Raw genomic sequence first — 26,102 nt, forward strand, 5'->3', positions numbered from 1 at the left:
CGCTGAGCTAAGAGTTGAATGAGACAAATACTAGAAGCTATTGAGTTCATCCGCTTGCGTCTATCTTCTAGCCTGAACCTTGGGTCTGTTTCTCACATCTTCTACTATTGGTTAACCGCTCCCACGTTCTTTGCAGGTCTTACTATGGCCGATCACCAAACACCCCCTATTTCACCCATGATGTTTTGCTAAACCTTCGCACAGACTGTGGTACTGATACCGTTTACCCTAACCCCTTGATCAAGCAGTTCATCTTGGGTGATCAGTAGATCCATCCTAACTGGGTGTGTCTATTCTAACCATGAGTACTGGACACACCTTGTTAGATTTGTCAAAACAAGCACTGGGTTCTTCGTCTGTTGACTCTGACCATGAGCTAGCCTCATGTCACATTCAGGTGAGAGCCTTTTTTTGCGTACATCTGCGTTCTGCATCGAGAAATAACCCTTATGTAATGAGTATGACAGTCACGGGCCTATATTTAGTTGGCGTCTAGCGCATCAACTACTTATCTTTTTGTGAAGAACAACAGGCCGCCTCCCAGTCTGCACATGCCGGCATAACAATTCTCGTCGTCAGGGTCATGTGTTATTGTTGTTGCTGTAAACGCAGGTGGATAAGGCTGCGTAGGCCGCTAGGTAAGGCGGGACCGTTGAAATCGCGCCATTTCTGGAGCGAACTTACGTTGTTCCCAAGACAAAATGAAAGTCTCGAAGCGGCTTGATAGTGTTCTACATGCAGAGCGTCGCGTCAGTTGTAAATAATAGGTCTAGCCAAGTAAACCGACGTCGTCTGACGCCTGACAAGGCACCTTGGCACCATTCAAAAACGCCTTGTTTCCCGTCCTTGAAGAACGTATAGTTCAAACAGTTCTGTGACCATTTGATAGGTCACGGGGCAATACAACGTATAGTGCTAAAAGGCCGCGTAAACTCATGTCCGAAAGTAGTCAAGTTCCGCAAAAGCACCACTTATACGACACCGCGCTTGTGGTGTTTTAGGGGTTTCCGACGATCCAACTCCGGCGCCTGCAAGATTGGGGAACTAGGCCGCTTGGGAAAATAAATAGAATATACGACAGATCCCCCCTGGTACACAGGGCCAGTAGCGGTAAGGCTGACCAAGTGTTTTACAACCCCCACGATAGCAACTTCTCCCATCGCAACGTCTGATGGCAACAGGAAGAGGGTTGGTAACTGCAACTTTTCGAAGAAACAGTGAAATCTGCACAGACAGCCGCACAGCCTTCCGTCTTTGCAAGCAAATAAGCTACCTTGAACGAATCTTGTCTCCATTAAGCTTCGTTAATATGTCGTCGAGGGGTCTCTCGTCAAACCGCACGGACCCACCTGCGCAACCAACCTGTGGCTTGCGCGGTCTCAATGTGCCGGGTCGGCCAATAACACGGCGCCGGCGACTGCGCCATTTGTGGCTGCATACGTTGTAGATGTCAGCACAGTACGTTAAGCAACTCCACTCCTTTGCATTGTATGGTGTCAGGCACTCCACCACTATTTTTTTCAGGCTATTCAGGCAAATATGTACGATGATAGACAGGGATGGACATGTATTTGTGGCGTCGGTGCTTCAGGCATTCTGGATAGTGCGGCCTGACGTTTGCAACGGGGAGGGCGCAGTCGGCAATATGCGTTTCGTGAAGTAAGGCACTATTGTTTATGGGAGAGAGTCCAGGGTTACGACTAATCGGTACCAATATGTTTTATGGGGCATTCTCAACGCACAAGGCTATATACTTGGGGTCCCAGTAGCGCTCTCCCTGACCTCGCCAATTCACACTCTTTCCATTCTGTCTCTTCTCTAAACTCTGCAGTCCCAACTTGTGGTCTGCTCTCCTCTTCTTCTTTTTCTTCTTCTCCACAGTACCATCCTTCATATATATTCCACTTCGCCATGGAGAATGTGTTGGATGACAAAAAGCGACACACTGGCTCGCTACCTGGGTTCGCCAATATCCAAAATGTACCAATATCGCCATTGATCAAGCACTCTGGCCTCATCTTCGCAATCGTAAGTGACCCATCAGTCATTACATTAGACTCCTATCGGACCACCCCCTCCCTAACATCTTGACTCCAGCTTCTCATCGTCTTTTTCATATGCCGACAGTACATCCTCGAATACACGCTGGACAGAGGGTTCATTTACAAACGCGTATGGCCGACACTCAACGCACGCCAGAAGCGCGGCTTCGTAAACCACCATCTATCCATTGCGGCCAAGATCTTCGTTGTAATCATTGCTATCTACCCTCTTTTCGCCGTTGCCGTTGGCAAGAGCGACTTTCGCACACCCCTTTTTGGTTCTGAGATGGGAATTAAGCGACATCACGGTGTCCCCACTGTGGGCGATGTGCTGTATTTCGCAGTCATGATTGTTTCAACCATGTACGCGCATGAACTGATGTACCGGGAGGGTATTAGTTATGTCGCTGTTTTACACCATGTTGGTGTGATAGTCATGGGCCAGTTGACGCTGTTCTGGAGCGGGAGGACCGACCGTGAACCAGATGCAGCTTTGGAGGCTGTCTTGGCTTTGTTCTGGGGTATGTATCATGCGCTTCTAAAACACTCGCCATGTACTAACAATATGCAGGTTTCTTTGACCTGAGTGTCGAGGTACCTCCTCACGTCACCATGATCATCTACCGCGACCCCGATGTTACATCTGAGAAACTGATGCGCGCCTTTTCCATCGCTTTCTGGTGCTCATCTATTGGGACTTTGGCCGAGACGGGAACTATATTCGGATTGTATGGTGCTCTGTTCCACAAGTGGACACTCACTATGAAAGTCTTGATTCCGATTCTGCATTGCATCTTTACGGCTGCGCAGGTCTGGGGAGAGTACTGCACATGGTGCTTGTGGCAGCAGGAGAAGAGGAAGCTAGCGAGTGGAGAGAGGAAAGGAAAAGATGATTTATCAACCGGTGATGTAGAACACCAGTAGTGTCGGTTCGCTTCAAGTTGCCCGTTTTTGATTCTATAGCATTTGTCCAGCGTCATTCTACATATAATACTACTTTTGGTAGTATTATCCTATAATATATACATCTTCATGAACCTGTTGACTACAATGGTAGTATATAAACAAAACAGAAAAAGAATTATTATGAATTGTAATTTTGATTTAAAGACCGCTACACGCGGCTGCCTCCTACCTACCGACTGCCAACTACCGCGTCCGTGGCCTTTATGAAACAACGAGCTCATACTAACTCCCACAGTCACAGTGCTTAGCCATGGTGCATCTCACTAGTGACTCTGAGTTAATTATGCAAACGAAAGCTTAATTTGCCCCATGTTACTGGACAACAACCCCTGGACGCCCTGCTACATGAGCTCGGTGGATATATTTCGCCGTCAAATCCCTCATATACAACGATGCTAATAATACACATGGTGCTGCGAATCAAATAACCTAGAAGAAAATTAAGTGCCTTCACCTTTACGCCCGTGAACTGTTTCTCGTAGTCGCGCACTGTAAGCAATGTCTTGTGGATGAGACAACTGCGCATGTACCACAGACGTTTCTCGCACAGTCATTGCACGCAAACGAACTACCCTCAACAGATCCTTCCAAGTCTATATCCATGTCGATATCCATATTGTCGTATTCGCTCTGCAATGGTGTATCGCAGTCGTCGCACCGAGCCAGCGGTGACGAACTCTGATCAAGTTGCACAGGCATCGAGAAAATGGGTTGGACAGGTGGCGCAGGCAATTCTTTCCAGAAGGAGTGTAATGTCGACTTTTGAGGTTTTGACATGGCCAAGGTAGACTGCTGACTTGACACGGAGTGGGATGTTGGGGCTGTGATATCGCGATGGTTTCGCTGCGCAGAAAAGAGTTTATTCAGGGTGTTTTCTGGATAGCGCTAGTTAGCACAGTATATTAACATAACAAGAAGGAGATGCGATATACCATGTATTGCGCGCTCATCTGGTCGGTTGTCGCGCACTCTTTTGCATGTTCGGTTGCCCCAGTCGCTGCTCTTGACTCGGCCAGCACTCATGAAGTCCCAGCCATTAGATCGCGGGTAGGTATCCAAATCCATCGAGGCATCCAGGGTTTTTGGGGAAACAGCGCCGAATCTGGAGATGGAGAGCGACGAGTCGTCGGACGAGTGCTTGCGCTTGCAGGCCATGGTTGTGGGAGTACCGTTTGACAAATATGGAATGAATGAGACCGATCGGCGAGGGAACTTGGTGGCTATACGTGGGTGGGAATAAGCAACTTGCAGAAGGCCGATGTTGATGTTGATGTTGGGGATGGTGATGATAATAATGATGATGCAAGGTGCTGGCCAGGGAACGCGACTGGCGTGTCGCGAGCGCGTCGCGTCCCAAATAGGAACTGTATTAATTGCCCGGTGCAACTATTCCAACACGATTATTGCCTCGGCTTCGTAGTATATAATGTACATTGACTTATCAGAGAAGCAATGAAGACGTGGAAAGAAAGGTTTCACTTGCATTTTCTTGGTGGTGGGGGTTGAGAGGAAATAGCATTACGTCGATGGTCGTCAACTCTCTACATTCCAACCCATGCCCCGCATAGCTGCTCATCATCACCACTACCCCACCAACTACTGCCATAACAGCAACCACCGCCTCTCACCAAGTGCACCCTCCTACGACCAACCATGGTTACTCGCAAAGCTTCCCACGCCGGCTCCTGGTATACAGACAATGGCCAGCTCCTCTCACAGCAGCTCGACGACTGGCTCGGAGCAGTGCCCGCTTCGACGACACCCATCGGTTCGGCGTCGTCGCAAAAGGGCCAGGTCTCGATACCAACACCCAATGCCCGTGCCATTATTGCTCCGTACGCATTGTCCAATAGCTACATTTAGCAAGCCAGGGCTCATGAACATGCAGGCACGCCGGATACTCATACTCTGGGCCTGCCGCTGCATGGGCCTACAAGAGCGCCGATTGGGCCAATGCGTGCGTTACCAAGACATGACCTTTGCGTCGACCATCTGCGCTGATTGCTCGTAGAAAACGCGTCTTTCTGCTCGGGCCCTCACACCACTACTACCTAAGCGGCGCTGCGACCACGGGCTGCGACAAATATCACACCCCGCTGGGTGACCTGACCGTAGACACAAACCTCGTCCAGGCAATTCAGCAGGAATGGGACTTGGAGATCATGTCAAAGAGAACAGACGAGGACGAACACAGCCTGGAAATGCACCTGCCCTACATCTACAAGATGCTGTCGCTCAAGAACAAGGACTTTCAAAGCAATCCGTCCTCGGTCCCGCTAGTTCCCATCATGGTTGGTAACACCGATGCCGCTGCAGAGGCTCGGTACGGCTCCCTTCTTGCTCCCTATCTTGCTGATTCCACAAACATCTTCGTCATTTCGTCCGATTTCTGTCACTGGGGCTCGCGCTTTCGGTACACATACTATCAGCCTCCCAATGGCGCAGCTGCCACCCAGCTGAAGTCGTCCTCACGGGTGCCGAGTGACTATCCCATACATGAGGGCATTGCCGCTGTTGACCACGAGAGCATGGATGCCATTGAGACTGGTTCACACAGAAAGTTCCTGGACCAGCTTAGAAAGACGGGTAACACGGTGTGTGGAAGACATCCTATCGGCTTGTTCATGGCTGCTGTGGAAAGTGCCGAAGCGCTCGAAGAAGGAAAGGGCATATTCAGCTTTCTGAGGTATGAAAGGAGCAGCCTTGTCGAGGACCTCCAGGATAGTAGTGTGTCGTACTGCAGTGCTTTTGCCGTGCTATAGATGAGATTCCGACTACTAGTCGAGTACAGGGCATGAATGATACGTAAAGGAGATGAGTAGGAATAGCAACTATGTCACTGTGATGCGATGCGTTGATGTACTCGGCCGTACCTATTTCAACATTCCAACGCTGAGTAATGCAATGTACCCACTTCCAAACTGCCGGGATAGTTCCAGAATATATATACTTTTCATGAAGGACGTGGCTTAGGCATGGAACTGTGCTTTACGCTCCACGGTTGCATGGTCCGTCTAGCACCCAATGTTCTCTTCTGCGCCGCTCCGTTTTGTGCCTGGCTTATTGACGTCGTGTGCAATGTCGATGCTGAACGAAAGCCTGATCCTGAACTAAACGCCGCCATATTCTTGACAGGACTCTGTAGCTCATCTGTTGCTTCTGGATTTTGACCTAGGTCCACTGGATCAGGTTTCGCGGGCGAGCTTGATAGAAGCACATATCGTGTGTTCTGTGTCTCGCTCTCAGACTCATTCCTCCTCGGCTTGTTGAGAATACGCTGACTCGTTACTTTGTGCTCTGGTATCGAAAGTGGTCGAAAAGGACGCGGTGTCGAAGACTGTACATTGGAAATGTCGTGTAGGGGCGTGTTGCTTGTTAAACATGATTGCGAGCGTGGTAGGCCTGGGCCTGCTGTGGATGATTCGTGTTCTGACTGCTCGGATATCGCGCTGTTTGATCGTTTGAAGAATGATGTGATGGCGCCTTGGCCTGCTGCACGTGGTTTGGCAGGTTTTGCCCGGACTGCCTTGGGTTCTGCCTTGCTGCTCTGTGTGCCTTGAGCACTGGCTAGCGTACAGATACGCTCTGCTTCTCTTTGCATCGCTTGCAGGTCACCCAGATCCCGAGCGCTTGTGAACCCGGCATTCATGCTCTGCATTGTGGTCATGGAGGTGGAGTAGCTAGATGTTCGGTTCATCGTAACTGATACACTTTCTCTCGAGTAAGAGCCCACATCATCGATCCTCCGTCGCTTCAGTGCTTGATCCGGCCCATCCTTACCTGGTTTGGAACTTGTACGCTTCTCGTCCCACGGTGCACCCCAGGTTGGATCGTTGCCATCAATCTCGTCTCGCGTCGCTGGGTATTTGTCATCTTCTGGTCGCTCCATGGAATCACGAGCACGATCGAGATCTGCGGTCGAAGGGCAGTTCCTTCGCAGAATCCGTGCTAGGTCGGTGATAATAGTCCGTTTGAATGCCAGATCTGGTCCTCGCTCGCTAAAAAATTTCTGCACTTTGCGATCCGAAATGAATCGTGAAAGAGTCGTCTGCTCTTGTCCTGATTGCTTTACAGGGCAACTGAGGTAAAGCAACGCTTGGGCACGTGTCATACCAACATACAACAATCTTCGTTCCTCATCTTGGTCGTCTGCTCGCGAGTGAGGAATGGAACCATCGTATATGGCGGGCATGAAAACTACAGGCCACTCGAGACCTTTCGCTGCATGGATAGTGGAAATAGTGACCTGGTTTTGCTCTGTGCCCTCTTGGTCCGCCGCGCTCGATAACGTGACATTAGCGAGAAATTTCGAAAGGAGATCGGCGGCGCTGTCGGCTCGCTGTTCTATGCCTTCTGCTACAGGCAATGTATCGTCCGATATCTCTTCTCCGTTGGCAACAGCTGTGGCCATTTGTGTCGCCTGATTGACGAGCTCCTCCACATTCGCCCATCGGTCTTGCCAGTTTTCCTTGTGGTTCTGCTTGAGATATGACAGATACGATATTTTGTTCGAGATGTGAGTTATGAGCCCAAAGAGGTCGCACACGTCATCTTTGGCAGGAAGAAGCTTTTCCCGAGAACTCAAAATGACGTTGACAAACTGCTCAATGCCCTTTTGTGCTTGTGTAGACACTTTGCTTTTTGGCCTTCTTTTTCCTTGAGCAATGTCGAGAACAAGCTTCCAAAGTGTAATCTTGCTCATCTCTGCTTCTTCCAGTAGCGCTTTGACCGTGACATCGCCAACTTTCCGAGAAGGTACATTGATGACGCGCGCTACAGCATCATTATGCTCTGGCTGACTGACAACGCGTAGGTAATCCAGCAGTATCTTGATCTCGGCTCGATCGAAGAATTTGGTACCAGCCACCATACGATAGGGAACCCCAGCCTGTCCGAGTGCTCGTTCAATCTGGAGAGTGAGTGGCGATGAGCGCACTAATATGGCATAGTCACCAAAATCCAGCAGGCCGGCACTAAGTGTTCTCGTTCTGCATATCTCCTCAACGATCCATTTTGCCTCGACATTGGCCGATACCAGATGGCGAAGAGTGGGCTGTTCGCCAGCACCATGCGTGGCAATCAGCGATTTTTGCGGCCGGCTCTCATCCTGCTCAATCACGGCCATGGCCGAATTCAGAATGTAGCCAGATGAGCGGTAGTTGTTCTCCAGATTGATAACGACGGATTCTGGATAATCAGTGCGCATCCGGAGCAAATTCTTGATTTCGGCAGATCGAAAGCTGTAAATACTCTGATCTGGATCACCAACGATTGTGATGCGCCGAGTGTTTTGTGCCAACAAGCTCATTAACTCATACTGGATGTTGTTGGTATCCTGATATTCATCAATGAGCACAGCCTGTATCGTTGAAACGCATGAGGGCGACTTCTTTAGCAGATCGACACAGCGTATTAAAAGATCGTCGTAGTCGAGCAAGTTGGATGCGGCCAGATGCTCTTGATAAGACGAGTAGATCATGGCAAATTCGTTGTCGTTTGCATTTTTGGCAGTCGCGGCAAAAGCATCCGCCGTAACGCCCTGAGCCTTGAGCTTGGAAATCCTCGAACGGGCATGGCCAGGCTCTATGATATATTGATAACGCGTGACGATGCGTTTGAGAATAGCGGCGCTGTCACTGGTATCGGCAATGCCAAAGTTTTTGTCAATTCCAATCTCTTGGCCATAGCGAAACAGAAAGCGGCGGGCAACTGAGTGGAAGGTGCCCAATATCAGCTTGGCCTCCAGTTTGTCGCCAACAAAGCCCCGTATCCTCTCCTTCATCTCGCGGGCGGCCTTGATGGTGAAGGTGCATACGATGATGTTCCATGGCTGCAGTCGCTCGTGGTTAATGTGGTACGCGACACGCGCAGTGAGTGTCTTCGTCTTTCCCGAGCCTGGAGGAGCAAGCACCTGTACGACGTTCGCAGGGCTGGTGACTGCGCTCTTCTGCGCATCGTTCAATCCATGCAGCAATGCGTCCATGGCCAGCTGCTGTGTGTGTTGCAATTGACGGGATGATATTCACACTGCTCTGAGCCGGGTGGCGGTGGAGCAGTGGAAACGCGCTAGAACCGCGCAGCACGTGACCATTCTCATCTCATCCAACGCACATACTACTTGTTATCCGCATCCACCACCACACATGAACCGAGCCAGCAGCAAGGCCGTGGCCCCAATCGCGTAAGACTTCCGACCCGCGGTACACGATGCCGGTTGAACATACATGTAGCATCGTTCGCCAAGCACTAGCTCGTCGTATTTTCCCCCGCAATGCGGAGGACATCCTTGCTCGGCCATCTTTTCTCCGTCAACCGGGCCTGAAGCAAGGAAGATCAGCATCCGACTTGCATGTATCCAGCAAGCCTGCCGATGCACGATGGAGTTCTTCGCAGCTAGCCAGATCCATCATGTATACCGAAAAGCTTATAAAAGCTGACATGTACCCGTGGTCTTGAATGGCATCCAGAAGACTACTGGGCGCTTCATTTCGAGGCCATGTTGGGACCACGCCTACTTCTTACCTCAGTCCTCGCCGGCACTATCGTCTCGGCAGGCTACTTGCCAGAAGTTCCGAGTGCGGCTACTTTCCAGTACAATGCACGAAGACAGGCTACCAATGGTTCATCGCCTTCGTTCAATGGCCCGTATAGTACTCGCGGACGAGACATTGTCGACCGCAATGGTCAGACAGTATCATGGGCAGGCGTCAATTGGCCTATGAGTGGTATGTATTAGCTCTCTGTTGTCGATTCCGGCCAAAAATGTGCTCACTCTGCCTATAGGCGAGACTATGATCCCAGAAGGTCTCGAGTGGGCGTCCGCCGATGAAATCCTCTCAGACATTGCGGGTGTCGGGTTCAATTATATCCGCATGGGCTATGCCATCGAGATGATTGATCAGGTCTATGATCGAAACGGCGAGGATGTTCCCTTGGAAGTTGGTCTCATAAATGCCCTGGGGTACGTCAATGGCACCAAAGTCACAAAGGAAATTATCGCCAAGAACCCCGGGTGGACGGCACAGACCACTCGTTTCGAGATCTGGAGTGACATTGCACGCATTGCTGCTACCAAAGGCATCTTCATCAGCCCGGATGTGCACACCGGCAAGGCGCAGTGGTGCTGTTCGCACATTGATGGCACTGCCTGGTTTGACGATTTGGACTTCAATGCTACCCATTGGCGTCGTGGCCTTTCCTACGTCGCAAACTGGGCAAAAGCACACCCCAACATTGTCAGCATGTCTCTCCGTAATGAGCTTCGCGAATCATGGAATGTCACCAATTTGTACTACAACTGGGACACATTGGTTGGCAACATGACAGCCGGTGCTGATGCAATCCACGAAGCCAACCCCGACCTTCTTATTCTCTGGGGAGGTATGCAATATGGCCAGGACCTTTCGGCTTTGACTAGTGGAAAAAATATCCTCACCGCACCGTGTTACAAATGCACGGCTATTCGTGACGCTGCTAGGCGTGAACCGGTTTACTTCAACCTCGACGACCACCCATGGGCCGACAAGCTCGTCTGGGAACTCCATCTCTACAGCATGAGCGAGGATATCGATACCGGCACATGCGATATCGTGAAAGCCAACTTCTATCGTAATGGATTCAACGCATTGGGCATCGATGCACCACCTGCTTGTAACATCACGGGTGACTGCCCCAAGGCTGTACGTGAGACACCAGTCATTCTGAGCGAGTTTGGCAGTGCCCAAGACGAGACTCTCTTCAACAATACTCTCCAGAACTGCCTGAAGGAGTACACCATCGAGCACGGTGTAAGCTGGATGATGTGGGCCATTGCGGGCTCATACAGAATCAGATCCGGAATACAAGGGTTCCCCGATACGTGGGGTATGACCAACTACGATTGGTCGGGATGGAACTACGAACGGGGTATTGAAGAGTTCTGGAAGCCATGGGTAAAGGCGATGAACACGACTAAGATTGTCTAAAATGTGGAGATAAACTTAGTCACGGTTCACATTGAGCCTGAGCTCTATCAGTAGGAAAACCAAAATACGCTACATCCAAACAGATAACAGTGTGGTCAAGTTCTTTGAATATGTAATGTGTAGTTTAGTTATTAAGCTGATGCTTCTGCAGCTGTTAATGTATATTTAGCAGCAAATTTTGCGTTTTGTTTTCCTGTTCCTTATGTGTTGCACCACCGGCAGCATCTCCGTGAAGGCATTAGTCTTTTCACAGTCTGGTCAAAATCTCAAGAACAAAGCAAGTAAGCCCAAATTCGAGTATTATTTTAAAATGAATTGAAGGTGAGTGGTATTCAATCTATTAGTCTCGATGAAGAAGAATGACGACATTGGCGTTTGCTCCTATCGCCTCACATGCTGCCGAGGCATCCGGTGTTGGTTCGTACAAGAACAATCTCTATAAAGTGTCCGCCTGGCCACAGCACTCATATTTAGCAATTATGCACGCGAAGGGCAGACAATCAAGCAAAATGCTTGTAGGAATGCCATCTGCGCACTACAATCTTAGGGTTACTCGTATCTCCGATGACCGTAAATCTTCGGCCGAGGGGGCTCTTCTGCGTCACCGGGGGAATCTGACATCGGAACTCTTGGTCCCCGAATGGTGACAACCTACTAAACTCTTTGGCTGCATCAAGAGCGTACGAGCCATGAAATTGAGTTTTACATTGCACCTACAATTTATCTATGCAAGAAAACATATAGATCAGTACCAGATCCTTTCTGTCAATACAAGAAAGAATGTTAGGCGGCGGCGATCATCTGTTGTACTCAGGACGCTTATCCTCCGATGCCACGCGCCTTTTTTTTCGCATTTGGGCTTACTTGTGACGTGTGCTACACGTGAAAGGATCAATCAAGTAGTAGAACGGTTCTAGAACTGAGATGTTATATAGGACATGGTCGACACGAGCTGGACTCACAAGTGACATGACCGTTCGCATGTATTCGTCCGCGACTTTTCGCTGCCTGGCGCTGTTAGCCATCCGGCGCTTCCACCTTCGCTGACACCAGGACCTGAATGCATTCCCTGCGCCAACGTTATATGTCATGCAAACTGCCGCTATCTTATAGCGCTCGACCCAAAGACTCTTCTTACACAGGCCCTCTCACATCGCTAGTATCGCCAGTATTATATTACCAAATGCTCCCGCAATCATGTCTTCTTGTTTCTCGGGTCACTCGGAACGTTGGCACTTCCACGACCCAAGCTCACACATTTCAGGCAGAGTGAACAGGCTCGGCCAAGTTGCCGTTCGTTTTCACCACACTCCGAAACGCCTTGAGCGCTGGTTCAAAAATCAACAACGCAACCCAGTGAGCAAGAAAGACGCTGCCAATACACCACAACTCTATATCTCTCACAGCCAACAAGCGGATCTTCCCTCGCCAAGACTCAATATTGCGATACACATTTGTGGCTCTAGAGGAGATGTGCAACCTTTTATTCCAATCGCCAAACTACTTCAAGCACCTCCATATTGTCACCGTGTACGAATATGTACACACCCAGCCTTCAAAGATTTTGTGGTAAGTGGAGCAAACAATCTACTCGGATTCATCCATTGATTCATACAAAATCACGGGAACTTACGCGCCAAAGGAAAGCAATGGCCTCGAGTTCTTTTCTATTGGGGGTGATCCAGAAGCTCTTATGGCGTACATGGTGAAGAACCCAGGCTTACTTCCCGGTATGGAAAGCATCAGGGCTGGCGAAGTGAGTAAGAGGCGGAAGGAGATGGCAACGATACTTGAAGGCACATGGCGTAGCTGTATCGAGGCTGGAGACGGACTAGGACCTAAGGTCACTGCAGTGAATGTGGAACAGACCGAGAGCTTATTTATTGCGGATGTCATCATTGCTAATCCACCGTCTATGGGCCATATCCACTGCGCAGAAAGGCTAGGGATACCTCTACATATTGTCTTTACCATGCCATGGTCACCAACAAAAGCCTTTCACCACCCACTAGCCGCAATGGAATATGGCGATGCAGATGAATCCTCAGCAAACTACGTTAGTTTCGCTATCATGGAATTGATGACCTGGCAAGGGTAGGCTCTCATTCGAATCAAGTTTGACAAGAGGCTGCTAATCGTATCAGACTAGGGGATCTCATCAATAGATTCAGAACACGTACTTTGAAACTCGATATCGTAAGAATTCTGTCTTAGTGTATAGCTTTGCTCAGGCTGACCATTTTGTGCTTTGTAGATAAGCCCGCTTTGGGGATTTCAACTACTTCGAAGGTTGAAAGTCCCTCACTCCTATCTCTGGTCGCAAGCCCTGATTCCTAATCCATCAGATTGGCCTGAGCACCTCAACGTAACAGGGTTCTCTTTTCTCAAAGCTGGCTCATCTTACTCACCACCTGACGATCTAACTGCATTCCTTGAAAAAGGACCTACACCAGTCTACATTGGCTTCGGATCGATCGTCGTGGATGACCCTGTGCACCTGACAAATCTCATATTCGAAGCGATCAAGCTAGCTGGAGTTCGTGCTATTATCTCTAAGGGATGGGGAGGTATAGGCACAGACAAGGCGCCTGAGAATGTCTACATGATTGGTAATTGCCCTCACGTAAGTAAAGCGAATCTATAATTTAGGATTTCTAGATAAAACGACTCACACACAGAAAGGACTGGCTTTTCCAACACGTCTCTTGCGTGGTTCACCATGGAGGCGCAGGCACAACGGCAGCGGGCATAGCACTTGGAAAACCCACTGTTATAGTACCGTTCTTTGGAGACCAGCCATTCTGGGGGAAAATGGTTGCCAAAGCAGGCGCAGGTCCAAAACCTATTCCCTACAGACAACTCACGCCAGAAGGCTTGGCCGAGAGCATCAAGTTTGCATTGAGACCCGAAGTCGACATTGCTGTCAAGAAGATGGCGGCTTGTATTGCAGAAGAGGATGGAGCTTCAGAGACGGTCCGAGATTTTGAGAGCGCACTAAGGGTAGATGACATGAGGTGTCATATCTGTCCGGAACGCCTAGCAGTATGGAGGGATAAAAAATCGGGAGCCCATCTTAGCGGGCTCGCTGCATGTGTTCTTGCGAAGCAAAAACTGATAGATCCACATGATCTACGATTGTAAGTGTTTTATTAGTTGTTGGGGCCCAGACATGTTCACAAGCTGACTTACTGTAGGCTCCGCCATAGACAGTGGTGTAAGGCTTTATTCGCAACTCTCGTTATTGCATGCTAACAATCGAAGATATCCATGAAGGGGCGGAAGCACCATTAATTGGCGCCGTAGCTGCAGCTTCCAGCTTCTTTACTAACCTTGCAATCAACACGTCGGACTTCTCTCACCGTCTGAAAAAACCAAAGTTACAGGGTATTGATCCCACAGGGGCCACCAATACTCAGAAAAAAGGGAGAGTGGACGAAGAACATAACGGACAAACCATAAGTCCCATTTGGCTAGCTCATTTCGCCAGTTTGATGGCAACCAAGTCTTTGAAAGAAAATTGGCAAGACGACATTGAAAAGGCGCTAGATGCACAAGAAATAGCAAAAATCCATGCCCTGATAGCTGCCCAAGAAGCTGAGCATGGACGAGCCTATCAAATAACCAGCGCAACTCTCCACTATGCAGGAGACGTGACCAAGACATATCTAAAAGGTAAGTTCAGATATCCATCGTCTCTTTTCAGCATCACAGTTCTAACCAACGAAGCCCCTGTGGCACTCTTCTACAATGTAGCCAACGGCTTCCGCAACTTCCCCTCCCACTCCATAGCCAACGAGCGCCACCGACGCCGTGACGAAATCGTCGGTCTGAGCAGCGGCCTAACCGTTGCAGGCAAAGTACGTATCACCCATCTCACACACACACACACAAAAAGAAAAGCACAGCAGCTAACCAATCCTGCTTTCCACCAGGAATTCCGGCTAGGCCTCTACGACGCATTCACCGGACTAGTAAAACACCCCTATCTCGGCACGAAACTCGAGGGTCCACTGGGCCTGCCAAAAGGCATCGGTCGAGGCATCGCAGGTTTCGCGTGCCACGCTTCAGCTGGTAAGTCTTCTCAGCCCCTTTGCATCGTGGATTCAGTCACTAAGTCAATATTTTTTTCTTCTTCTTAAACAGCTATCTGGGGATTGCCTGGTTACACGCTTAAAGGAATCGAGTGCGCGTTATCGAAACATAGGATCACTCCGCTTCAGACGGAATTGTATCTTATCAGGTTACGGCAGGGTGCGCGTGATTTTGAGCAGGTGTCGAATGAGGAGAGGGAGAATGTGGTGGCTAGATGGAAGGGGATGCAACGGCGGGGGTCGAGTATTTTGGTTTGATGCGTGTTGGTTATGTTGTTTTATATCCGGGCTGTTTTTGGTGGGTTGGGTTTTGTTTCTTAGAGGAATAGCGTTGCATTGTAGCTGTATTGTAGACAGATGTGGCAGTGACAAGTATTCACTGCGGTATCCTCCCTCAACGATTTGATACCCACCTTTACTTCGAGCAAGGAATAAATCCAGTTGCTACTTAGATGGAATGGCAATAGTTATTTCCATTAGCTGTTTACCTTGATGCCACTATGTCCCATTTCGAAGCGCTAGCATCCCTTTCGTAAGGGAGGCCGTTGTAACACAAGGTCGTACACATCTATGCCGCTGTCATGCTGTTCACCAACACCTCGACATCATTTGGGAGCTGGTTGGTTAGCACAGTATACGTCGCTCACACCTAGAATAAAATCCTGACTACATGTCATAAGCGCTACCGCCTCTTACTGCGACTAGAAACCCTCTATTCTAAGATACGTTTGCTCTCTTCTCATCCCGACCTCCGACAGGACGTACACTCAAAAACCCTAGTCTAATAACGGCTCACATCTCTGACCAACACCGAAAACAAATCCCAACAATGCCACCACCAGCACCGCCCCCTTCATCCCCTCAAGCCTCACCACCCAAGGCCCTACACCAACCTCCAACCCCCCCTCCTTTCAAAGTACTCAACCCACTCCAGATCGAAACCATGGCGACCACCACGCCTCCCCAACCAACCTCACTCTCAACCGAAAAAATCCCTACTCAGCACCATGCTCCGCTCCTTCCACTGGTCCCCCGGACACAAAAAAAATACATCCACGAAATCCGCCCAGACTGCACCTACCACGTACTCCACTATCTCCCCTTCTCACACTCCCACCCCACCGGAGATTGTGCATAACGATGAGGTCGCAGGGTGAGTGGGGGGGGGGGAAGGAGGTGCAGGATAAGGAGGCTGTGATACATGTGGGTGTGGGAGTATGAGGAGTGATTATGAATTCAAGTCTGAGGTAAGGGGAGGTATATAGGATTCGAGATCTATAAGGGAGACTGGAATAGCTGGATGTTGTGAGTTTTTTTTGATACTAGTGTATAGGATGATGCAATTAGATGGAAAAAATCATTGTGTAAAAGTAATACTCGAAGCGATATGGCGGAGTGGAGTGCGTTGTCTACGAGATATGGCAGGGTAGAACTTGGATGAAGAGTTTGACCTAGAAGAAGAGAAGTGCAAAGGTTCAGCACGACGCCTATGTAAATCACATATCAGGCTAGCACATCCGCATGAGAAGAGCGTCACGTCAAGAGAACCGTCTACGACTTCAATAAGAGATGTATGGATAGTATTAATGAGGAAAAAACAGGCTACAACTGTCACAGGTATGCTATACATTTAACATTTGCGTCCCACTTCCGGTCATCTTGTAGAGCCATCAACGCGTCATGCTCTATACCATATCAGGTCATGGTCAAATGAGAGAGAGAGAAGTAAGTTGACAGAAGCCCACATGTATGATCTACGCCTACGCCTGTCAATGCGCAGGACAATTAGGAGATGAGGAAACGGAAAAGAAAAAAAAACAAGTCTTCGTAGAGTAGAGCGAAGAGGTAAGTTGTTGTATCATCCATCCTAACTCCCCATAGAAAAGAAAGCCCAGCGTCCGGTTTGGTGACAAAAATCTGGAGGGGTCCTTGGAGAAGAAAGAACCATTGGCAAGATATCACATGCCCAGCTGCTCTAGCGCATGCCTGTAGGATGCACATGGTCGAGATGGTGTCCGGTAGCGAAACCTCCAATATGATCTAGGGGAGATTTAGGAAGCGTAGACTCCCACAGTACCCTCTGTTCTTCGAGCTCCTGTTTCCTTCGCTCTTCGCCCAGTTGTTTAGCGTTGTGCGAATGCATGTTCTGTAGTAGCAACGGCACGCTAGGGCTTTTGGGTAATGTGGCAGGCTCGCTTCGAGTATCTATCCAAGTGCTCGATCTGATGTGCCCATGTTTCGCGGGCACAAGCATGGAGGCATCTTCATCTCGGCTGCCCAGTCGTTCCAATCCAGGTTTCCGCTGCACGCACCGTGGCTGTTTGGCAACATCTCGCTTTTCTCGTTTGTTTGTCACGATGACATCATCGGCTAATTCAGAAGACGCCGGCTTTTGTAGTACCAAAATATTTCCTGTCAGGGTCGAAGATGGAGATGCGGAGGGCGGAGTACCGCAAGTACCCTATACCCAAGCATAGGATTAGTAACTTTGAGGAGCGTAGTGTGCGGGCTGCCGGCCTTGTTAGTACTGCTATGTATACAACGGATAGTCCTGAATTTTGCAAAATTTCAGGAAGTTCGGTTGTGATACGTACTGGTGAGTTGAGCATGCTTTGGCGCTTGTTCCTGCTCTTTTTGATATGGCTCTTCAGCGCACTTGAGTCAAGAGGTTTAAGGAGCTCAAAACTGCAAAGTAATTCGCCAGAAACCGACATGACGGCACCCCAGTTGTCGAATTCACCGCAGTACTATACAGTGTTAGCTGAATCACGACCTGAAAAGAGATAATGAGCATCTTACGTTTGGCGCAGAAAACACAGTCACCAGTACCCGATCTGTGAAGAACTCGTAACCATCTTCGACAACCATGTGGGCTCTGCAAACCAGGTCGAAGTCGTGTCGCGCCAAGAATTCCATGATGACCTTTTTGCCAAAGCAGTAACTAACTCCACGTTCATTGGATTCCCAGTCGTTCTCCATATCGGCCGGATCACTCCATAACAGGTCGTTGAGTAAACCATAGTCCGGCACGTCAGTAGGTCGCGCAATTTGTCTAATGTCGTCCATGTGCGACAGACTTGGTGACAATCCGCCGTGTACACAGAAAATCTTTTGGGCTACAATGGCCGCAATAGGCAGTGTGTTGAAGGTATCGACAAACGCCTTCCAGACCTTGATATTGCACCTTCTCTTGCATTCGTCGTAGAAACCGTATACGCGCGTGACGTTGGCGCACTCGTGGTTGCCGCGCAGGAGGAAGAAGTTCTCGGGGAATTTGAGCTTGTAGCAGAGGAGCAGAAGGATGGTTTCCAGGCTCTGCTTGCCGCGGTCGACATAATCGCCGAGGAAAAGGTAGTTTGAATTTGGTGGGAAACCGCACATCTCGAACATTCGGATCAGGTCGGTGTATTGTCCGTGGATATCGCCCACAATCTTTACGGGCGCAGCAAGTTCTAGCAGGGCAGGCTGGCTCAGGAATACTTCTCGAGCAGCCGAGCAAATAGCGAAGATCTCGGCATTCTTCAAGCTGACTGTCTTGGTGACTTTTCCAGCGTATGCAGCATCGAGCAACCGCTGAATCATGTCATCGAGATCCATTGTCTTGAGCGCGCTGATCTCCATGGGTGAGCCCGAGCCATCTGTTGGCGCTGGAGGCTCGGGAAGCCTGGGGATAGGCTGGTCTTTCTTTTGCAAGATGGACTCGCCCGGCTGGGCTGAAGCCGAAGGTTGTGCGGCTCCCGTGGGGGGAACATCAGAGACGTGGTCTACTTCGCCAGTTCTCTGAGCCTTGGTGACTCCCTCGTGGCCTGTTCCAAGCGTTGCGCCGTGAACAGGCGAGGGCGGTGCTTGGGGCACGTCCGCGTCGGACTCGGGCTTGTCTGTGGGTTCTGTCGAGCCATCGGCGGGCGCTGGCGCGGGGGGCGGTGCGGGGGCTGAAGCTAGCGAGTTTCTTCGCGAGCCTTTGGATTTTGTGGAAGCGGCGTCCGACTTGTCCACCTTGCCGTTGGTATCGCCAATGCCGGCAACTGAGTTTCGTGGACTGTCGGACTTGCCGGTGATGGGGATCTTGTTGCGCAACGAGGTACGCAGCGAGCGAGTCGAGTCTTTGGTGTCGGATCTCTCAAAGGAGCGGTAGTACTCGCGGCCGAGAGGGACGCCGTCGGCACCGCCTTTATCGCCTTTCTTGTCCTTGCCGCTTGATTGCTGGTTGCCCATGGTGGGTGGAGGTGGCGTGGCTAAGCGAGCGTGTGTCGAGACGGGCGGTGTGTATGGTGGTCTTGTGAGGTCGGATGATGCTTCTCACATGAAAGAAGGAGGAAACGGCGGCCGAGCTGGGGAGGGGAGTGCAGGACCAAGCCGGGAATGGCCTTGCTCGCTGGCTGGTTCACTGGCTCGCTCTCTCCGTCAGCTCAGTGCCGGTTGTCTACTGGGAGCGAGGAGGCTAGGCAAGGGCGCAGGCAGCAGTTGGGTTTATGTGTGGTGGTTGAGTTGAGGTGGGTTGGGCACGAGGCAGAGGCTGTGCTAGGGCGGTCGGTAGAGGCGGGCAAGAAAAGACAGGAAGCGGGCCTCCGTCGGCGCAGTCGTGATCTGCCTGGACAAGCTGTGGCAGATGAGGCTAGGCTGGGCGACGGGGGAGCGATCGTCTTCCAGCGTGCGCGCCAGATCGGTGGTGTGCAGAGGACAGGCGGATTGCTTGGGCAGTGCTCACGGGCTGGGGCTGGGGCCGGGCGAGGGCAACGATGATAACGATGACTTGAACCGCTATCCGAGCTAGCAGGGCGGGGGGAGCCAGCGACGATGTCAGCCGCAAGGTCTAGTCAAAGTAGGCCCTGCTGCGTCGTTGAATGGCAGCACTGGGTGCGCTGTTAGCGGGCAGGCGAGCGCTGACTAGTATGAGCCCGGGCTGCCGCGACGGTGCCGCAGTGCTACGCAGCCTGGACGGGGCGGGCGTGCTGCGACAGGGTGCTGCGGTGCGCCGCGGTGCGGTGCTGTGCTAGTAGGACGTGATGTGGGTACTGCGGCCTCTACTGATGCATCAGCCACGGGATCAGACCGGTGGAGGGAGAAGAAGAAGAAGAAGAAGAAGAAGGAGAGAGAGAGAAAGAGAGGGCGAGAGAGCGAGAGACGACAGGAGAGAAAAACAGTTCGATAGCTTCCACAACGCGACCTTGCCAAGATTGCGGGCAAGGATTACAAGCCCTTGCATCAGAGAGAGCCTCTGGGCACGCAACGTGACCTATCGCTCCTCTTGCAACCGCCCAGCCCTTCAACCATGGGCTAGCTGGCAGAAGGGTAGGCCAGTCCTCTCCTCGTCGTCGCCTCATCCCCCGTCCCCTAATTGGCGCAAGGCGACTGCGCAGAAAACCGCGCTGCAAGCCCACCGAACACATTCGCCCAACTGCAACCCCGCCAAACGACATCATGGGCCCACTGTCAGCAGTCCGTCCAGCCTACCGACAACCCCCCAGCCCAGCCCGACCAACGGATCCTCCGGCCACAACCCTACCCTACACGTGTTCTGTACATACATATGTATCTGTACATGTGCCTCTTCCCACAGGTCATCCTCTGCCCCCGCCACCCTCTTCCATTGGCAGCCCAAGGGGTCATCAGGCTGCTCTTCATGCACATACCATGCGCCTCAAACACGAACCACTTTCGTCGCAAAAAACAAATCACAGAGCCGGCAATTCACTCATGTACACCGACATTTGTATTCATGACACCAACCCGACAAGTACTACTACTCTACTGCACACCTGCCCTCCCCTCCCCTCAACCGTCCAAGCCCTGGCGCCAAGGGCGGAACTCTTGGACCTCCTTCGTCTTTGCAAATATTTGCCAGACGGCCCATGGGCCCCACTGCCTTTGTGCCTGTGCTTGCCGTCCATGGTCGCGCCGTTGAAGCTTTTAAAGTTTGGTACCTAGGTTAACGTGGATAGCCTAGCAGCCGTGTTAGCAGGTACATGACGCCACTCAATGCATCCCACACATACCTTCTTGTTGGTGTACGCCTCCAGCCCAGCTTCACCGCACTCCCTGCCAATTCCGCTCTGCTTGACGCCACCAAACGGAATACGCAAATCAGAATCGTTGCTGGAATTAATCCAAACCATGCCTGCTTCAATCCGTCGGGCTACGCGGTGCGCCTTGGTAATGTTTTCAGTAAACACCGCTGCACCCAGCCCATACGTAGTGTCGTTTGCACGGCGGATGGCCTCCTCTTCCTCCTTGAACGAACTGATGGCTACGAACGGGCCAAACACTTCCTCGCGGTAGATTTTCATCGAGTCCGTTACATCCTTGAAAATGGTAGGTGCCACGAAGAAGCCCTTACCACCTACGTTCTTGTACGCCTCGCCGCCTGCAACCAGCGTGGCTCCCTCTGATTTGCCCGATTCAACGTACGAGAGCACGCGCTCAAACTGCGCCTTGGTCACCTGCGGTCCTTGGAACGTATCGTCCTTGAATGGATCTCCAACAACTGAAGCCGTCTTGACGTAGTTCTTGAACGCCTCGACAAACTTTTCGTAAATGCCCTCCTGCACCAGTATCCTTGATGTTGACGTGCACACTTGGCCTTGGTTGTACCTGGAAATCGTCAGTCAAGTGCAATCAATAAGCAGAGGCATATCTTACATGATACCCGTGTGCGCCCACTTGACTGCTTGATCAAAGTCTGCGTCATCGAAAACAATCAAGGGCGACTTTCCTCCGGTTTCGAGTGTAATGTTCTTCATGTTGATAGAAGCCATCTTCATAATCTCTTTTCCTGTTGCTGTCGATCCGGTAAAGGCAATCTTGTCCACGTCCAGATGCTGCGCCAGCGCAGCTCCAGCCGTCCTACCCCAGCCATTGAGGAAGTTGACGACACCTGGAGGGAAGCCGGCTTCTTTGACCAGGTATCCAAGATACAAAAGGGAAAGTGGCGTCTGCTCAGCAGCCTTCATGACTACTGTGTTGCCGGTACAAAGTGCGGGACCCAGTTTCCAAGCCGCCATAGCCAGAGGAAAGTTCCAACTGCACAAAGTCAGTACTCCCATGTAAAATTGCCCGGTATCAAAGTATCTTACGGAATAATCTGTGCACAGACACCGACTGGCTCCCTAACAGTGTAGGCTAGTTTGAGGGGCGAGGTGTTAATGACGGTGCCATGAATCTTGTTGGCATATCCAGCGTAATACTTGATGGTGCCGACAACTTCGCTCAAGTCCTCATTGAGCGAGACCAAGTAGGGCTTGCCATTGTCCCATGTTTCGATGGTCGCCAGCGTCTCTCTGTGCTCATCAATCAATTGGCCAAACTTGTACAGTAAATCGGCTCGGGCATTGGAGTCCATGTCCCGCCACTCCGGGTTGTTCAGAGCTTTGCGTGCTGCTGCTACCGCAATATCGACGTCCTCCGGGCCAGCCGCGTAGACGGATGTGATCTCGCTCTCATCGCTGGACCAACTTAGCTTAGCGTACACAGCGCAGACAGGGTGTTACAGGGGTTTTTGAGCATACCTGGGGTTTATGGTTGTGATGGTCTCGCCAGACTTGGACTTGACAAACTCATTGTTGATGAAGAGGCCTCTTGGCTGCTTATACTTGCGGCCGTTTGGCGCTGTAAGCTCAACAAAGAGGTCAGACATGTTGTTGGTGTGAGTCGTGTAGAATTTCCAACTCGGACTGATGCTGGCACCAGGTATCCTGTATAGCAATGGCTGAAGAGAAAGCGATGTACGGGGGCGGAGTGAAGCTCTGGTCAAGGCCGAGTAGATACGGGGCATATCCTTTGTTGACGCGGACATGGCCAGCTATCTATAGTGTGCAGATATGTATTGCGCCGGCCAGTGATGAGTGCGGTAGTACCATCGGCATCTGCAGACCCCGCCATGAGGCCGTTAAGGCTAGCCCCACCGCATGCAACTGCCTTTTTCAGACGCCTGTCCTCTGTTGTCTCCTTCTACTACACTTTCTTAGCATCCGGTATGCGTGTCCTTGGATACACACAGTAGGCTCGGCTCTACTCTTCGTGCCGGTCGAGGCAAAAATGGCGCCGAAAATGGTATACTAGCCTATGATTTCGACACGGTCGTTATCATCACATGAACCCCCTCCCGGCTCCTCCCATCTCTCTAGGCGCGCTCCAAGTACTGCTGTACTTATCTTTTGTTTTCCCTGCATTAATTTCGTTTGACACACTCGCCGGAAACCTCGGGTCATTTCTCATACTAAGCTATCTGTTCATGCCGATGAATGCCATTGGTCCATCCATTATACACTCGACTCGTTACTATACCATCTGCATCATTGATAGAGTGGATGCATTCCACAAGTCTTGATCCTATTGGACTCCCACATGCCACCGTCAACGCCTCCGACGCTCTGCGTTGTTTTCGCGTACAGTTATGCATACTTCGATATGGCTATCTGATCGATAAACGAGAAACACACTCTCGGGTGTGCTGCTCGTTGATTGGAGCGCACAGCAATCGTCGCGCTTGGGCGTTCGTCATTGGCAAGCAGCAGCGGAAGCTACCCCACCATGCTACCCGCTCGCGTCATTGTACATATCGACTTCCAAAACTTCTGCCCTCACGCCGATCTCTTTGAAAGAAAAAAAAATCCCTGATCAATGCCGCCCGCCTAGTGCCCAGTTAAATCCAGGGAAATCTGCTGTAGGGAAGAAAAGAAACAGCAACAGTGTAACAATGTCAGCCTTCCAGAAAAGAACCGCCAAGGTTCACGTGCTCAAACTGCCGCAGATTCTCCTCAAGCTCTTCGTTGCTCGCCCATACTCCACAATGGACATGACCCGCGACCCACTGTCCGCCTTGCCTCCCGACGCCGAGCGCCCAGACGCCTCGATAGACGTCGCTCACTCGCTCGAGTACTGGAATAGCGTCTCGGCCGACGTGAACGGCATGCTTGGCGGCTTCCCCCAGACCACACGCATTGATTTGCAAGGCTCCTCCAACTTCCTCACAAAGCTGCGCCGCGGCAGAGCCAATGCTGCCTCCAAGGAACCCTTGCCGCCTTTGCAGCGTGTAGCCGACTGTGGCGCGGGTATCGGCCGCATAACAAAGGGTCTACTGCTGGGCGTGAGCGAAAAGGTCGATGTTGTGGAGCCCGTCAAGAAGTTTACCGACGAGCTGGTGCAAAGCCTAGCCAGCGAGGAACAAAAGGAGGGGAGAGGCCAGCTGGGTGAAGTCATCAACCTCGGTCTACAGGACTGGATACCCGAGCCTGGCGTGTACAATGTCATTTGGAACCAGTGGTGTCTTGGACACTTGACCGACGCACAACTAGTCGTATACCTTGAGCGCTGCAAGCAAGGGCTCAAGCCACCAACAGAGGGACAGGATACATTTAGAAGCTGTATCATTGTCAAGGAAAATTTGTCAACGGACATCAAGCATAAGGATCTCTACGACGACGAAGACTCGAGCGTCACACGGTCCGACGCAAAGTTCCGCATGCTCTTCCAACAGGCTGGCCTGAAGATTGTTGCCACAGAGCAGCAGAAAGGTATGCCGAGGGAGTTATTCCCCGTGCGTATATACGCACTCAGACCAGAGTGAACATGGGCCAAAGAAAAGCATGATACCCAACCCTTTTTTTTTCCTCTCCATTAATGTAAAATAGAATGCGGAGTCAAACCATATACCATTATACAATGAGTAACCAACCTATCTATACCTCTCCCGTCTCTGTGAATCTCTGTACCACGCCCAACGAAAACACCGGTGCACCGGATACCGCCTGATGCACCGGCAATTTCCCCACAACCACCTTTTTCTTCTTCATAACCTTTGGCTTAGCCTCCTCATCCCCTGCATTCTGCCCTCCAGAAGTATCCATGACATCTTCAAACTCCTCTTCTTCCTCTTCCTCTTCCTCATCCCCTTCGTCCTCATCATCCTCTTCCTCATCCCCTTCATTCGCATCTTGCGCATCCTCCGCAGGGTAACTCGCCGGATACGTTTGCCGCAGATACTTCATATCAAACACCTCCTGATGCGCATGCTGCCAAATATCCTTAATCGCATCTCCCGACAGCACATCCTTGACGCGCGTCGTAGGAATCGCTTCGGAGTCGAGGCGCTCAGACTCTGGGACCCGCGCATCGTCGTCGTCATCATCATCATCTTCGCCTTCCTTTTCGCTTTTTTCTTGCTTGCTAGAAACTTTCTTGTTCATGTCCACGCCCCATTCTTCGGGCACGTACAGCCACTCTGCTGCCTTGCGGATCTTGTCTTCGACCCAGCCTTCCTCCATGGGCTCCAGCCGCTTCCGCAGCAGCGTCCCCGCCATACCCGCCGCCATGCCGCCCCCCGCGTTCATCGGGTACAACGGGTTCGGGAACGGATGCAGGGCTTGGAATTTTTCCGTGTTGGTAGGTAGCGGCTGTGTCGCAATGAGGCGCCGTCGGACGTCGCGCTCCACAAAGACCTCATTGCCACCTGCGTCGAGAATGTGGTTGCCAGCCGCGTCTTTGGACGGGATCCGCTGTTTCTGCGTGACGAGCTTGTTTTGGTGCCGGAACCCGCCGTTGATGAGGAGGTGGATGGAGGTTATGTAATTTGTTATCATTGTGGTTGCGCGATGGATTTGGGGCCTGTAGGAGAGGGATATTAGTTTTGTATGCTACTACCTCGAGACCTGACAGTGCTTTCCAAGTGAATCCGAATTAATCAAATTGCAATTTGCTCTTTTTTTTCTTGCCCTCTCGTTTTTGCGTGGATCTTGCGTAGCACCCAGAAACACATACAATGCAAGCGCAAACCGGGGTCTAACAAGAACGCGACACCGCCTCGCAACTGCACAAAGAACAAGCATACCTATCCTCTCTCCCCACACTTACCAGTCAACAGCCTCCCCCCGGCTCATTTTGAATTGCATCTCAGCTTGTAGTCGATCCATGGTCTTGATCATAGGCATGAGTTGGCTACGCAGTTGGTCCAGCAGCCGAATGTCCTCTCGGTCCGGCGCGCCCTGGAAGTTTTGATTCATCTTTTTTTGGTCGCCTCCGATTTCCTTGCTCTTTCTTTGTAT

At 51.0% G+C, this 26,102-nt stretch overlaps 12 protein-coding genes across 12 annotated transcripts; 6 read left to right on the forward strand and 6 right to left on the reverse strand.

Annotated features, from left to right (window-relative positions):
• Nucleotides 1-1,911: 1,911 nt before the first annotated feature.
• Nucleotides 1,912-2,966, forward strand: COCMIDRAFT_7621 (uncharacterized protein; the record flags this gene model as incomplete). The annotated part of the gene is made up of 3 exons (XM_007692424.1): nt 1,912-2,028; nt 2,098-2,563; nt 2,614-2,966. 3 exons carry the CDS (start codon nt 1,912-1,914, stop codon nt 2,964-2,966), a joined length of 936 nt encoding a protein of 311 aa, XP_007690614.1.
• A 498-nt stretch (nt 2,967-3,464) lies between these two features.
• Nucleotides 3,465-4,163, reverse strand: COCMIDRAFT_28580 (uncharacterized protein; the record flags this gene model as incomplete). The annotated part of the gene is made up of 2 exons (XM_007692432.1): nt 3,465-3,883; nt 3,941-4,163. 2 exons carry the CDS (start codon nt 4,161-4,163, stop codon nt 3,465-3,467), a joined length of 642 nt encoding a protein of 213 aa, XP_007690622.1.
• Nucleotides 4,164-4,661: 498 nt separating this feature from the next.
• Nucleotides 4,662-5,770, forward strand: COCMIDRAFT_7623 (uncharacterized protein; the record flags this gene model as incomplete). The annotated part of the gene is made up of 3 exons (XM_007692425.1): nt 4,662-4,843; nt 4,897-4,965; nt 5,020-5,770. The coding sequence occupies 3 exons, from the start codon at nt 4,662-4,664 to the stop codon at nt 5,768-5,770; spliced, it is 1,002 nt and encodes a 333-aa protein (XP_007690615.1).
• A 191-nt stretch (nt 5,771-5,961) lies between these two features.
• COCMIDRAFT_7624 (uncharacterized protein) lies at nt 5,962-8,991 on the reverse strand (the record flags this gene model as incomplete). Its single annotated transcript, XM_007692426.1, has 1 exon — nt 5,962-8,991. One exon carries the CDS (start codon nt 8,989-8,991, stop codon nt 5,962-5,964), a length of 3,030 nt encoding a protein of 1,009 aa, XP_007690616.1.
• Nucleotides 8,992-9,504: 513 nt separating this feature from the next.
• Nucleotides 9,505-10,972, forward strand: COCMIDRAFT_102395 (glycoside hydrolase family 5 protein; the record flags this gene model as incomplete). Its single annotated transcript, XM_007692443.1, has 2 exons — nt 9,505-9,733; nt 9,792-10,972. The coding sequence occupies 2 exons, from the start codon at nt 9,505-9,507 to the stop codon at nt 10,970-10,972; spliced, it is 1,410 nt and encodes a 469-aa protein (XP_007690633.1).
• A 1,197-nt stretch (nt 10,973-12,169) lies between these two features.
• COCMIDRAFT_102423 (glycosyltransferase family 1 protein) lies at nt 12,170-15,321 on the forward strand (the record flags this gene model as incomplete). The annotated part of the gene is made up of 10 exons (XM_007692444.1): nt 12,170-12,541; nt 12,615-13,066; nt 13,117-13,168; nt 13,227-13,595; nt 13,655-14,109; nt 14,167-14,186; nt 14,234-14,644; nt 14,699-14,829; nt 14,905-15,043; nt 15,116-15,321. 10 exons carry the CDS (start codon nt 12,170-12,172, stop codon nt 15,319-15,321), a joined length of 2,607 nt encoding a protein of 868 aa, XP_007690634.1.
• A 1,717-nt stretch (nt 15,322-17,038) lies between these two features.
• Nucleotides 17,039-17,419, reverse strand: COCMIDRAFT_102429 (uncharacterized protein; the record flags this gene model as incomplete). Its single annotated transcript, XM_007692445.1, has 1 exon — nt 17,039-17,419. A coding segment is annotated over one exon (381 nt), but the record flags the coding sequence as incomplete, so codon positions are not given.
• Nucleotides 17,420-17,542: 123 nt separating this feature from the next.
• Nucleotides 17,543-19,278, reverse strand: COCMIDRAFT_102463 (uncharacterized protein; the record flags this gene model as incomplete). The annotated part of the gene is made up of 3 exons (XM_007692446.1): nt 17,543-17,572; nt 17,658-17,810; nt 17,863-19,278. 3 exons carry the CDS (start codon nt 19,276-19,278, stop codon nt 17,543-17,545), a joined length of 1,599 nt encoding a protein of 532 aa, XP_007690636.1.
• Nucleotides 19,279-20,605: 1,327 nt separating this feature from the next.
• Nucleotides 20,606-20,968, forward strand: COCMIDRAFT_102392 (uncharacterized protein; the record flags this gene model as incomplete). The annotated part of the gene is made up of 1 exon (XM_007692447.1): nt 20,606-20,968. One exon carries the CDS (start codon nt 20,606-20,608, stop codon nt 20,966-20,968), a length of 363 nt encoding a protein of 120 aa, XP_007690637.1.
• A 5-nt stretch (nt 20,969-20,973) lies between these two features.
• Nucleotides 20,974-22,696, reverse strand: COCMIDRAFT_7628 (uncharacterized protein; the record flags this gene model as incomplete). Its single annotated transcript, XM_007692427.1, has 5 exons — nt 20,974-21,006; nt 21,060-21,654; nt 21,703-22,083; nt 22,137-22,505; nt 22,569-22,696. 5 exons carry the CDS (start codon nt 22,694-22,696, stop codon nt 20,974-20,976), a joined length of 1,506 nt encoding a protein of 501 aa, XP_007690617.1.
• Nucleotides 22,697-23,851: 1,155 nt separating this feature from the next.
• COCMIDRAFT_102464 (uncharacterized protein) lies at nt 23,852-24,628 on the forward strand (the record flags this gene model as incomplete). Its single annotated transcript, XM_007692448.1, has 1 exon — nt 23,852-24,628. The coding sequence occupies one exon, from the start codon at nt 23,852-23,854 to the stop codon at nt 24,626-24,628; it is 777 nt and encodes a 258-aa protein (XP_007690638.1).
• Nucleotides 24,629-24,740: 112 nt separating this feature from the next.
• COCMIDRAFT_39140 (uncharacterized protein) lies at nt 24,741-26,060 on the reverse strand (the record flags this gene model as incomplete). The annotated part of the gene is made up of 2 exons (XM_007692436.1): nt 24,741-25,665; nt 25,912-26,060. 2 exons carry the CDS (start codon nt 26,058-26,060, stop codon nt 24,741-24,743), a joined length of 1,074 nt encoding a protein of 357 aa, XP_007690626.1.
• Nucleotides 26,061-26,102: the final 42 nt, after the last annotated feature.

The sequence above is a fragment of the Bipolaris oryzae genome (assembly GCF_000523455.1).
Source record: "Bipolaris oryzae ATCC 44560 unplaced genomic scaffold scaffold_129, whole genome shotgun sequence".
NCBI classification, from domain to species: Eukaryota; Fungi; Ascomycota; class Dothideomycetes; order Pleosporales; family Pleosporaceae; genus Bipolaris; species Bipolaris oryzae.